This window comes from Colletes gigas, unplaced genomic scaffold (genome assembly GCF_013123115.1).
Source record: "Colletes gigas isolate AHSC1104 unplaced genomic scaffold, ASM1312311v1 Colletes_gigas_Sc00007, whole genome shotgun sequence".
Lineage (NCBI taxonomy): Eukaryota > Metazoa > Arthropoda > Insecta > Hymenoptera > Colletidae > Colletes > Colletes gigas.
In genome coordinates, this window is record NW_025106636.1 from 7,385,843 (window position 1) to 7,400,408 (window position 14,566).

General features: G+C 43.1%; 1 protein-coding gene across 10 annotated transcripts in view; it reads left to right on the forward strand.

Moving 5' to 3' along the window:
• LOC122396593 (protein unc-13 homolog 4B) overlaps positions 1-14,566 on the forward strand; it is a 31,294-nt gene that overhangs the window by 8,967 nt on the left and 7,761 nt on the right. For 2 of the 10 annotated variants that reach the window (XM_043395135.1, XM_043395136.1), the window contains exons 2-3: positions 6,694-6,849; positions 7,636-7,885. In XM_043395135.1, the coding sequence (XP_043251070.1) occupies positions 6,694-6,849; positions 7,636-7,885 (406 nt within the window). Of the gene's footprint in view, positions 1-347; positions 652-6,693; positions 6,850-7,635; positions 7,886-9,466; positions 9,761-9,957; positions 14,037-14,566 lie in introns of those variants that run through there. The other 8 variants (XM_043395137.1, XM_043395143.1, XM_043395140.1 and 5 more) reach the window with 8 other exon arrangements.

Here is a 14,566-nt window from a genome sequence, read left to right on the forward strand (position 1 = left end):
CCAACGATGCTCGCCAAATTCGCTGAAATCATCTGAATTACAGTCGTTTCGACTGTACATTGTCACCGAAATAGAATGATATCATCGCGATGACTCACTGATACCGTCGATGACTCGTATCGTCATTACAACTACGGAGATAAGCATCTCCTTGGTTATCGTCAAGGAGAATCCGATTATTCTTGCAAGTTCATCGGATTTTACATAATTGGACAGATAAGAAGTTTCGACAAAAATGCCCGGGGGGGCTAAAGTTTAGGTTAGAAAACGCAGCATCCGTGAAGGTCCGCCATCTGGCGGTTGGAGTGGCAATCGCGCGTGAATGGAGCACGTTTCGGCGCCTTGCTATTGACTGCAGTGCCTGGCCGTCTCCAGCTAACCTACCGGCGTTAACGTCGATCGTGTTTACTAGAATTTCTTACGATATATGACGCGACAACTCGTTCGTAGCCGGCTACTAGCCGTGCAGTGACGTTTCGACGGTAGAAAGTGTTGTTGGCTGGGCGGAGGATGTTGTAACTCTACCTGGGCGTGAAGACTACCTGCCAGGATGGACGAGGAGGCTATGTGGAAAGATTTCTATCACAAGATCGTGGACGAGAAGGAAGCCAAGGAGAAGGAAGAGCAGGAAAAAACGGAGCACGAGATAAGGTAGAAAGTGCTCGGGGGTGAACGCTTCACGGGCACGAGGAATCGTGGCCTAACGTTTCTACTAACCGTTCTGTGTCTAATTCGGTGACCATCGTGTAAGTTTTTTTCGCTAATTTAACGCTAACAGGATTGTATGTCACGTGTCATGGACGAGAACGTGTCCTCCTTACAATCGTGAGAGCCTCGCAAGGAGCTTCCATCTTAGCCGCTTGAGGCATGGCAAATTTTGGGCGAGTACGAATTGGTAGACGCGACCAATGACGTCACTGGAACACCGGGTGACTCCAAAATCTTTCTAGTAAATAGTTTTTATTCTTCGGGGATATTCTATCACCTAATTGTTGTATTATAATCTTAGAGAATGGGGGATCGTTGATAAAATATCGCTGAAATATTCGTAGTTGAGCCCTTCTGGCATCCTGGTATCAGCCAAATTCTGATTCTAATTTTGTATGACACAAACAGCGTGGGTTTGAAACGTGCTTGGAGAAGTTTAATAAGGTGATACGTCGTCTCGATGCTTCAAGAGGTTAATATGCAAATATATGTATACCTGTGATCGATATGACGCATTGCAATTATCTGCAGAGGAGTGTCAGAGATGAAAATGAATCAGGTGACTTCACAGTTTGTCTGTGAAGCTTATCTTGTTCGCGGGGAACTGTGGTCTAATCTTTTCTAAGGAAATTCGTATTCTACCGCGTACCGTTACGGTGCAATCACGAGTTCCCGATTAGAAAATCACGTGCTCGTCCGTGACATTTCAGCGTGGAGCTATTCGCGTTCGAATTACCGCCAAACAGAGACGAGCAAACCGACTGTGTCTGTCGTTGTCCGCGGATAATGACAGTTATCTCTCGTATTTAAATAATTTTGTATCTGGATGATAGTTTTGCTCGCCTCTGTCGTAAAACAAATGCTCCCTGTACTCTGGCGGTTGCCAGGCTAACCAACGCTCTCGAATGCACTGCATGCACGGGCAATTAATAAAGACTCACGCTTGTTCCGGAACATCTGCAAGAAATTGCCACTCCAAGTCGCTGGGAATACGTAACGCGTGCGCGCATGCATGTTACAATTCCTCCAGATCCACGGCTCAAGGTCGACGGTTCATGATTCAGTGGATTGGGCGCTGTTTGATCAGACGATCTCGTGTTTAACGTCTAAGGCACCTGACAATTCCGGTGTTTGTAAAACACGACGACTCGAGCGCCGTCAAAATGATTAGTTATGTTCTGGAAGGTGTGATTACACCGGAGTTGAGCAAACTTAATTAACGGAACCAACTATTACTAGCTAGTTCATCCACGTTTAAATTTTTAGTCTATTTCTTTGATCGCATTAGATAAATCATTATTTTTGTAATTCTGAGTCACGTGACCCACACTTCTGTCAAGATTAAGTCCAACTCTGCCCCAATTTGTATAAGATTGAATTCAATGGGCAGATACACAAATTGTAGCTAATTTATTTAAAGAAAGATCTGCCTTTCTTACACTAGTACTTTAAAATTTGAGGCAGAGGTTATTAATCAGTGCAAGTAAACAACTATAATGTAAATAAAAGAAAATGTTACACATGATACATTGGTACATCTCTACGTTCAAGATTTGTGTAAATTAATGTACGATGGAAGCTTCAGTTGGGCGTAGACGATTTCGTTGTTATTAATCAGTGTTTATAAATACGTTCGAGTTGCTAATCAGCTGATGTCACGCAAAGCGGAACAGACTTCGGGGAAAACAGAATGCGAAGATTTCGTCGCACGCGCGCGACTTCCGAAGAGGCACACGGTATACTAACAAGACTGTTACATTCCAAACGACCTCCATAAGCGAAGATAAAGCGGAGGGGACGTGCACACGCTGCTAATTAATTCTTTTATGATGTCTCAGCTGTTGCGTTGATGTCAATGGGACGACCGTCGAAACGAATAAAAAATAGTTGCTTTCGATTGTCATAAGATTGGCAAAAATAGAGGAGAAAGTAACAACTATGAAATTTACAACATAGTTTAATAAATGACTTCTCGTGTCGTTTGGACTGGCTCCTAACGATTGTTCGATGATATATTCAGTCTTAAAATTGAATGAAAAATTTAGACCGGGCCACCAACTCGATAAATAACTCGATAAATAAACATTGCACGACGTATTCTGAACAGAATCTTAAATAGTTCCGCAGTGGCAACGCAATCCTGCATTATTCACGCCGTCTATAAATACAAGATTCTCACCACTATTTTTAGAAAAATCATTTACCCAGCATTTTGTAAATGACCGTTGTAGATTCTGGTAGACACAAGTTAGATCTGTTACCCTAATTTCCGGGGATTAAACGTAATTACGAGTACAAGTGAACGATGATCGAGCGGCTCTTGTTCCGCGCGATGATACTTTTCCCATGGGTCAGCAATAATAAGCGATAGTCATTGTGACGCCATCGCGATCTCGATGGGAATCCCCCGTTTCCCTGACCATCGAGACGTCAATAAGGAAACAGAGAGGCTTAAACTACTCGCGCGTAGGTGAATGTCCCACGAGAACGAGAATTAGCATTTGAGAGCACCACGAATATATAGGGTGTTCGCCTACAAACAAAGCAATATTTCCGTTACGATTTCGCAGGCTCAAATAAAATGACAGACAAGAAGTACGAAATTATATTCGTGACATTTCTAATTTCTTTCCTCTAGGAAGGTAAACACGTAGGAAATTCTTTTTCAAAAATAAATACTACAATCTATTATTCATAGATTGTTCTTAACAGCAACTATACAATTAAATCTAATTATCTCCTCGAGCATCTAAGTTTCCATGGCAGAGAAAGGGAATTTTGAAAGTAAACAAATACATTCACTATCACGTATAGATAAGTAACGTGTATGCCTATTCCGATATCATGGTCATGTTCTTATTAATCCTTCGCTAGAGATTCTTTCTTTATCTTATTCATAAGAATTATTACAACGAGGCGGATTGAGTCGGTTCTTGTTCGTTTTGAAACGGTGGAGACCATTGAAGGCCGTTTCTGCCTTACATCACTGAAGACCTTGTGCCTCTTGCTCGCGAGACACTCCAGTTACAGATAGCGTGAAATTTAAATGTTCAGATATGTTGTCTAGACTTTCTTGCTTCTCCTCGAACGATAGTGGCGCCACCCCCAAGAATTCGCCAAGAGTCAATTAAAAATTATCGTTCCGACGCATCGCTTTTAAGTGATTATTCTCGTCTAGACCGCAATTTGTGTCCCTTTTAATTTGTTTCATTCAATTTGAAATGTTCCCTTAACGCTGTTTCGATCGAAGAGAACAATTATTCAAACAAAGCATTAATCTGAGGCTACATCGACGATTAATCATTACAGAAATCGCAGCCATAACTTCCTGCAATAATCGAGATGCTACTGTATTGCGCAAACGCGTTACTTTAGAGTTCTTCTTCCTCGAGTGATCGAAGCTACTCAAAAATTCAATTTATCGCATCAAAGAAACCGAGAACCATCAATCATTTTAATCGTCAATCGTTGTCAATAATCATCTTCGTGAAGTTAAAGTGACATTAGGTTACGTTGTAAACAAAAAATTATGAATTATTAATACTAATGGACTTGTATCTACATTTGTCTTTCCTCTGTAAGTCAAAATTATTTTAACCTGGCATACACACAAGCGCCATTGTGGGTCCACCTTGCATTGTACTTCAGTATAGTTGCTTACTTTCATAGTAGGCTAATGATGTTATTGAAAAATATTTTATCCTAACGTCCTATGTATTACTGATGACCATTGTAAAATAACTGTCAATCTCAAAGAAGCTATTTCGATTCGTACATAACCTATAAATACACGTTGCATTTATCATCGTAAATATTCCCCATGTATCGATTCGTCACGCGACTAACGGCGCAGGCTTGATGCTTTCGCACTGAACGCGCAATTATAAAGCAGAAAATGAGAGCAACCAGAGAAACATGTTCAGAGAGCCAATCTTCTGTTGTGCACCAGGCTGGAATGCGATACGGTGAATCACGTCTTCCTTGGGGTTAAAAATAAAAGAGGACTGAATAGAGGAAGATGTGTCGGGTCCAATGAAAAAGAAAGTCGAAGTGTCGCTGTACCGTCGTCGAGTTCTACTTTTTAACAGAAGCGAAAGTTCCGAGACTTCTCAAAATAAACAAATGGCGACCAGTAGCTGGACCCAAAAGGAAAACTTTCGTTTCGTTAATAACGATGCCAAATTCTCTAAATTGGTCCTCCATTATTTTTAAATTAAAAGCGTTCAAATTTCAAACGTTTTTGAACAGCTCTGGACATCCGCATCTACGTTTCAAGGTTTCCATCGCGTGATTCAAAGTTCCTAACCTCGCTTGCATACAATTTCCCACCTTTTTACGTGACACAAAAGAAACGGTTCATCCGCAAATGGTTCCGAACTATCTATCGAATCAAAGGACTTTACTCGTTAATAATTTACGTTTTAAATCGTAGATGAACGTTGGAACAGAAAAATATCACCTTCAACAATTTTCCAGATAAAAATCTGTGTTGTAACGTATACGTGGAATATTCCTAAATAACACGAATCTATATCTACATCAGCATCTCGACGTTTCCATCACGTAATTCGAAGTTTTGATCCTCGTTTTGTTATCGTATGCCTAATTGCACAATGTTTCCCACTTTTTTTATGTCACGTGACGTATCCTGAGCGCGGGAAGTTCACAGATTCAATAACCGTTTCTTACACGCATTATACTGCCTCCTACTTCCTCCATTCTTCCGAAGTGATCGGGCAGTCCGTGTACAGACATGCCTCGATCGCCACGATTTTTCGCCGACATCGCGTCCTCCTGCAAGCAAATAATCTTTCGGTAGAAGGTTTTCGAAGTGAAGTGAATCGATTCCGTTCAGCTCAGACCGACCGCACGACAATCTCTTAAAAATTATTCATAGTGGATTTTAGTACGTATTTCGAACCAAACAAAAAAAAAAACACAAAAGATTCTCGTCGTAATTGTGACAAGAAAGTTGTAGCAGAGTCACTAAACTATGTCACAACAAGGACAATGAAAACTGAGCCCATAATGATTGGCATTGAAAATAATACAGACTGGCTGGTCAGTTACACGGCGAATCTACTTTCCATTCGCGTACTGAATAACCCATTTAAATGGGAACACCGTTGTTTATGAATATATGAAAAAACAGAACAAAGGTAAATCGTTCGAAAGATCGAGTATGTTGTGAAAACAATTTTCCAAGGCCATTTTCTCTGAGATTTCAAGGATATCGATGTTTTTTTTTAATGTAATTGTATATTTTCTTTTAGCTAGATCGATTGATTTTTGTCATTCTGCAATATTGAGGGAGGGGGTTCGAAAAACAAATACTTCGTGAAATATTTCAAACGAAAGAGAATGTTTGCTGTGTCATGGTGGCTACTTGAAATATTTCGCGAACTATGCATTTTTGGAATACCTTTCTCCATCACTTCTTCACGCGGAGTGACGAAAACTATCGATACATTCGATTAAAGAACTACCTATGGCCTTGAATGCTTTTGAATAATTTAATTTAATTCTGAACAAATTTTACATGTACTCATAAACAATGAAGACATTTAACTGATACTGTTTAGGTAGTTTCGAGTCAATGCACGTCACGAATTACACGAAAGTCAATAATCGTCACGTGTTCAACATGACACTTTAGAGGTCTGTCTAGTTTGGGGCCCAACAAATTGTTTGTTTATATTTACGAATTTAATTTCGGTTTAGACGATAGAGGGGTATTTGCTTTATACGTGTATCGAATTTCAAGTCGATCGATCCATTGGTTCTCGAGATATCGGGCCAACCAGCTTGGAACCGGTCGCATTGAAGTTATTTAGGTCGTAATTCTGTAACGCTGCCAATTTTAACGTTCAAATTTTTATGGAAACGTAAGGAAAACAGTTGCTTTTACCTCCAAACTAGTCGGACCTCGTAGTTGCGTCGAGATGTTCGCGTGAAGTCACGTGTTGTGTTTTTTCTGGAGTGCAGCGCGGGTCGGAAAATGGCGCACTTCGCGAAGCTGGACGAGAAGCACCCTTACTACGCAATTGCCGCAGCACGAATGTGGCAACCGCCCGAAACGAAACATGTGACAGCCGCGAGATTCTATTGGAAGTTCGCAGCGTTCAACTTCCTTCCCAAAAGGTGAAGTTTCATGGCGTGTTTCACGTTTGCGTAAGTGATATTCACCGCAGACGTAGCGTGTTCCGCGCAACTGAGATGCTCTCTTTAGAAACGAAAACCCAACGATCATATACAGGGTGTCTATTCCTAAATAGTAAGAGGATCTCTTCGTCGTATCTTGCATAATATTCGATGGCATCGAGGGGAAACACTGTTCTCGGATTTTTTTTTAGGTTATCTCAAGGTCACCTTGCGTTTCATAACTGCAATAATTCTGCGTCGATACCGTGGAAAAATAAGAATTTAATGGCAATTCGAAACGGCGCTGGGAACACGCTGTTGCGTGTGCAAATTGACCATTACGCAATCAATGGTTTCAATTAGTACGGTTCTTAGCGCACTTAACGAAATCGATCAGAGTCGGGGAAACACTGCTTGCGCGCCAACGCAATGGCGACGAATTAACGTGGCATTAACGTTCGACCTAACCAAACACTGCCCGTTTCCAGTTACCGTTACTGCTTTCATCGTTTTATCGCTGACCCATTTCCTTCCTCGTAATTCGATCGAACGGTTGCAAAAGTTTCGATACGATTTCATCGAACATCAACAGGACAACACGTTCGGTACGCGAAGTGAGCTTTCAGACTTGGACTTAACCTCTACGACAAAGCTGGGCAAAGTTTCAGCAATCTTTGCAATGGAAACCTTTGCAATCCTTCGATAATGCTATTAAAAATCTGCATCGTTTGTGCCACCTTTAATAGAGGCTTGCAGGATTAAGAGTGAATTAATTTTTATTCGCAGAATACAGGAATCCGATGGCGGGTTTTTCGAAAATCTCGGCACGCTGTTGGCCGAAAGAGTTCGAGCACAGGAACAGGCCGAGGGGCCTATGCCAAAGAAGGAAGATGAGGCCCAGGAGGAGGAGGAAGAGTACAATGTGAGCGAAGAGGGAAGCATCGACGAGCCAGTGGAAGCGCTTTTGGAGACCGACAGCGACAGAGACGAAAACGAACTCGCTACGAATTTCTTGACCGAGTCTATGGGATGGAACGTGAGATAAATGATTTTTCTAAGAACTCCATCTTCTACTTTGAGTTCACAAGCCCCTAAATGTAGCCTCCATTCTTGCAAGGAAGTTTAAAATCGACACAGTGGAAGGTATGGTCACTTAACGGTCGAAGTTGCACATTTTTTAATTCATAAGACACATTTAGATGCTTACTTACTATATGCCCTCCCTTTTGGCTCTCCAGCTGCTCGTAAGTCCCTGAGGCGCCATGACGTTAACCGTCCCGCCAAATTTCAAGCATCGAGTGTTTCTTTTCTTAGCCGCCGCGAACTTGGGGAAAAACAGAACTCCCGATCGAAGGTGGTCCATCGCTGGATTCGAAATAACGACGAGGCGAACGAATCGCTCAACGCGTCATTGACACGCGAAAGGGCAACTTAAAATACTTCGATAAGCCCCGTGTGCCGTCTTGATTGCGTCAGCGCGGATAAGGGGTGGCCTGTTTGCTCGGGAATCGCGTCGACGGGTGATTTACGCGAGGCTCTGACCGGAGGTTATAGGAAACAGATGAGGAAAAAGCGTGGGAAACGATGTTCCTAGAGTTTTTAACGAGCTCCGTTGGATCGGTTATTGAGCAAATCTTTTAATCTTTCAGTGGAACCGTTTTGCTGTTTTGCGATCCATTCTGGGAGCCCTTTTCGGATTGTTCTAGACTCCAAAGGGGGTTGAGAACCCCTGCTTCGTCTAGATTTCAATTCCTCCTTTCCTCTGTTTCGTTCCAGCGTGATCAACGATTCTATAACTTTTTTCACAGTATTATTCCATTACTTATTCGTTGCAATTCTCGACCGAAACGCCTGGCTCTGCCAGACTATGGTAGCAGGGAGTTATTGATTTCACTGAGGTCGCAGTTCGAACCGAAGGCTCGTCCAAGGCAGATGTCCTGTTTCACCACTATTCTATTCTATTGGCAGTAAACCAGTAAACTCTTCAAACAGCACCGTGTCCTCCATTATGTCTCAATTTTGGAATCGAGAATAATGCAACTGGGAAAGCACGGTCCCTTTTCTCTGCAGCTGGACGAAAAATACGTGAGTCGAGTAGCATAGTAAATTTAGGACAATAAGCCCGATTCATTTATCGATTCAAACGAGGCTTGAAACGTCTCCATACATGAACACAGAGGGTGTCTATTAAATAACTAGGGGGTAAGCCTGGGTTAAACTGTCCCAAACTGTCTTAAACTGTCTCAAACAGTGATAGATCCAACAAATACGTCAGAACGAAGCCCTAGGCAGGTATCTGCGGTTAAATTCTCAGCCTTGGACCGGCCCAGGCGATCCCAGGCCATCCGAAACGAGAATGGAGAAAGAAAAGAGGCTTGCACGTGAATGCCTCAATTATGTCACCGATACCGCGACGCACGCCGCGCACGCTTGTCCACAGCGGGGTGTTATCCTCCGAGCTCAATCGAGCAGTTAAGCTCAATCTGAAACGCGTGTCTGGGTGTTGGTGTGCTCGCGAACGCGCTTACGTTACACCACCACGAGTCGAACACGTCGACGTACGACGACTCCGATCTGTCCGACTGTCTATTCCTGGCAGTGCTGTGCTCGCCTCCGTCAAGTTCCTGTCGCGTCTTCGTCCTTTCGTCGCGATCGACGTTACCCAGGGACGCTGAGCGTCTCTGGTCACCGGGTGACATGGCTTCGACGCGAATCGGGGAGGTGTTCCGCGAAACGAGGCTCGCCCTTTGCTGTCGGGCGAGCCCGTCGCGATGAGGGGAACCGAGAGGGGTGTGGGAGAGCCTGAGACACGGTTCGCGATAGTTAGGGGTTACCTAACCCAGCGTGAGGACGTTCCGAGCGTGGTGAACCTGGTGATAGTTGGTTGTTGGGTGATTTGGTGGCGTTCAAGGTACGTGGCGACTCGTGTCTTAGGGATGACTCGAGGTACCAGCTCGTAGGATGAAAATCGGGAAGAGTTGATACAGTAGACCCGCTATTATCTGAACGCTGAAGAGGAGGGGAACCTTTTTAATAGATCAAATCGTGATCCAAGTCTTTCTCGATCGTTTCGTGTATTATTTTATTCGTCGTAAGTTTTTAATTATTTCGTATGCTACTTGCTCGATTAGCACTAGACGTTTCCACTGTGACGCCATCGCTGCGTACGAACACACTGTAGATTTTATAATTGTTGTGGAAGATTTTGTGGTGTACTGTTTAGGTGTCGGAACCTTTAGAGATTCTACTGTACTTTTTTTGGTGAACGTCGACGCGTCTGATTTGCTAGTTGCAGAGACGCAAATCTTCGCGAGCAGCACTCGTCGGCACGGTCATAAAAATAAATCAAACCTACCGAGAAAACGGGGTTGGGCAATCTTCTTCAGTACTGTATCATCAAAAACTGGCAAATTGTCAGCGACATAGTTTCACTTCGAATCGAAACACCGGGAGGAAGAGCAAGTACAGCACAGAACACCCTGAGAACTTTATGAAATACTAACGCAAAACGTTTGAAACGATTTTTGAGCCCATGTCTGAATCTATTCTGGAGGTTAAAATCGGCTAAAACAGTTTCTATACTGATGTAAACATCCATTTTGTAGGTTAGAAATAGTTTACCTGAAAAATATATACTTGTATTTAATTAACAACTTAAATAAACTACAATCACCCATGGATAATTCATGAAATACGATTTTGGATATTTTATTAAAGAAATTTCAAGAGACAACGATCATTTCGAGGTCCTTTTCGATTTCTGGATCGACTAGCGCGAAGTGGGTCTCGTCGACAGCCGCCTAGCGGCGAAAACTTGAACTATCCTCGCGATTAAACTTGATAAAGCACAAGAACTTCACGTAGAACGATAAATAATCAAGGAAGCAATAAATAAAAAGCATAATCTGTATATTGGAGACATAAATCTGCACCCAGGAGAAACGAATGAATGGTGAAGGTTAGGTTGGACAGAAGTCGAGTTCGTTAGCCGGCGAATCGGTGTAAAAGCTCTCGTTTTCCGAATTAATCCGTACCCCGCGTAAAATAGACCTGGCGTAGCCGAGTGGGCGTCGTGTTGGATCAACGACGAACTTGCATAATATTACGAAAATTGGGCACCGTGTGAAGGACGGGGAACGTCGCGACGCGTGTACACCGTCGGCCATCTACGCGCGCCTTGTCGGTCAATGAGCTAATTGCCGGTATATCAATTTTCATTGGGCGCAATTGCGCGAGCATACGAACGCATTGTGGTTGCACTTGCCCCGTGGGTCACTTCAAACAGGATATGGCATAGTTTCCCTTTGTGCAGATTCATTGTCTTGTTTTCGCGTGTACCATTGGTCCCCGAGTTAACCGCGTGGCCAATGCATCGTCGCGTCTCGTCGATTCTCGATATTTAATACAGTGTCATCCGATTACAACACTGAAACTAAATCTATGTGTACGAAATTAAAGTAGCGTTTCGTGCTGTCTCTCTTCTATTTAATTGCTAACTCTTTCTCTAATTGTATAACAACACTGTCGTAACATTTGTCCATGGAGGTAGTTCAATCTGGAGTTTAAACGATTAAACTGTAGGACTGTGTGAACTTTTGGTAAGCCAGACAGTATCTACTGTCCTCCCAAAGTCGCTGGGGTGCTATCCCCACCGTACCGCTTGGCCACGCCTCGTTCCGAGCTCCACCTCTTTGCGCATGCGCAGAAATCTCGAGTCTTTCTTCCTTTACATCGTTCACATTTCTATTTGATTTTTTGAACCTGTTACACGAGAATCCCTCCTTAAACGGGGACAGGAAATCTAATCATTCGATGTACAACAAATTTGGAGGATTCTCTGTATAAAAATTAGCTCCCGTACGCCTAGAAAGAAAGGAATCGTCACTGGTTGCGCGTGTCCCTATTTTATCTGCTCGCGCGATTAATGTTTCCGTCCTTCTGGCTTCAATTAAGGGGTCAATGCTGTTCGAAATAAAGAAATGTGTACAAATAAATGGAATCTCATTGTCAGAGTCAATTGCTCTTGGCAGCCGCGTTTGCCAGTGTCCGCCGATGTCGAAGACTATGGCCCACTTTTCGCGTTCACGAGCGACTATCCTAAAATTTTCCTAAAACTCCTGGATTAAATCCACGACGAAAGAATCGAGTCGATTCGTTGACGTCTCGTTAATGTCTGATCTAATTTGCAGTAACTTCTTTAGACCGTGAAGTGTGTGTTCTATTTTCCACGAAGAAAAGTAACGATCCGACTTTGATGGTTTCCAATGAACTAGATTTTTCGCAGCAAGTGGCATGGAATCAACTATTTCGGTCAGACGTCGTCGCATTCTCCTCGTTCTTTCAGAGCGATCGGTCCGCGTCCGAAGGCGCTAAAAAAAGAGTAACTTCAGACGTTTGCCTGATAAACGAACGAACGGAACGAATGGTTCGCGAGTTTCCTTGCGTAACTGCGAATCGTGGAAAAAGTGAATTTTAAATATTCCAAGGTCGATCTCGAATTAGACGCTCCCGCGAATTCGATTCTGACATCATTAAAATAACCTATCGAACGCCTCACGGCGGTTAGTTATGACTTTCTGCGGCTACCCACCTCTCAATTCAATTTGGCGTCAAATTCTGCGTGAAAAGTGCCGTTAGAAATGTCGAAAATTAAAAAAAAATAAAAATCTTTCGATTGAAAATATTTTTATGCGTAATGTATAGTAGTCTTAGGCGAGTATGGTAACCTGAGCCCTCAGTGACCTTGAGTGGCCAATATATTTGGCGCTCACCTCCTCGTGCAGCCAAAACATATGGCGTACACCATAGTAAGACTTTGAACGCTTCCAAACGAGAATTCCCCGCTATAAATAGTTTCTAAAATCGTTCTATAAGAACTAATTTTGGCTCCCACAATTTCCAAAATCTTCTAATCGCAGAAAATTCGTTTAAAACACACTTTACTCGTAACTAAAATGTGTTTCTACCAATCACCGTGTCGCTGCGATCAATTTTGGTGGATTATGCATACGCACGACTGAATAAGTATGCGTAGACTCGATAAGAGAGGTCGTGGTCACCGTGGAAGTTCAACTTCGACCAGCAAAGTGCGAGTATCGCGATGTGATTCTTTTTTTCGAGTGCGATCGATGCGCTTGCAGCGGTTTTAGAAACGCGTACGCGTTGATAGTCTCGTCTGTCGTGGGCCCGACCACTGCTGGGGCTGGCAAACCAGTAATATCCAGGATCTTTGCGCCAGGATGACGAGCCAAAAGCTAAGGTTGCTTTTGGAAATTTTTGTTTAAACTGGTACGTAATATCGTCGAATATTTATCTAGTTCCTTAAAGTAGAAGAACCTAACGTGTATCGTCTACGATAAAACAAAGAAAAAAAAATTTATAATCTGCATTAAGATCGTAACTTTATTTATTTTAAATAAAATGCAGCAAATGTGTAACTTAATATGTGTTGTTATAATCACACGTACCTGTTTTAGAAAAAAATTTCGAATTGCTACCTTATTTTTCAACTCGTCAGCCTGAGAGGTGATCTCTTGAGGAGGCATTAAGGGTTCTTTATCATTTTTCCCCCCATGAAGTGGATTTTCGATCAGGATTATAATTCGTGAAGTTTAGGTTACTGAAAATCCAGTGAGAAAAAGTGGATATGCACGACGTAAAATTGCCCAGAATGCCCTCCTCGGGCGCCTCCTCCGTTCGCGAGGGCGGAAGCGTCAGCGAGAGGAAGATCTCAGATTTCCCCGGTCGAGGCCGCGAGTGCTGCTGCGTGAACGTCATTGTTCTCAACTAACAGCATCTTTTTCTAAGCGATGCGTCCGCCGGTCATTGTCGCGCTGCTCTAGATCCCTCGAGTTCGAGGCGGTTTTGCGTGAAACCACCTGACCACCGCGAATCGCATTGTTTCTATTGAAAGTGTTCTCCTTCGAGCAGCAAGCTGAAGAAACAGACGTGTGCCGAAGCTTTTGCCGGCGCGCGGTGTCTCGTACAGTGATTCTCGCGACTGGTGTCGAAAGTGATTCGTGGGATTGCTGGTGAAATGAGAGGGTCGTGTCTGTGACGCGAAAATGGTGAGCACGAGCCCACTCGTGGGGGTGGTGGGCACTCTGAATCGAGGGAGGAACACTTTTCGCGGGGTGCCCAAGGCGGAGGTCGAGCGCAGAATAAACACTATGCTGCAGGCTATGACGGTGAGTCGGTTTTATGCGATCTGTACATTGTTTTTAACACTCGGGATGTTAATACATTGGTAAAATCCAAAGTAAACTCGTTCAGACTGTACGATAAAGAATAAATAATTGAACGCGGTCGTTGTTTTCCTGTAATTAAGCATTCAAATGTAAATGGTTGACCTGTCTCGAACGTTCGACCCGGAAGACTCGAGCATTGCTTGGATGCATTAACCCTGTCGGGACTCATACGCTCAATTTAAGTCCATACATCGTGTGTTCTGTTCGTCAATTAAATCTAGTAACGACAGTTTTTGTTTAAAAAGACATTGTATTCTGTAGTCTGTCGAATCATTTTGGAAATTTTTCATGCTGTAAATAGCTACCCACACGAACGAGACACGCAAATAAAATTATCTTCTCGATGTGATTCCGTTTCTTTTTGTAATTATTTACTCGGCACGGTATCGAGCAAAGAACTTTGAACCGTGAGTGTTGTGTCACGAGTGTCTAAAATCTCGGAACACATGCATCGGGCGAGTGCAAAAGGT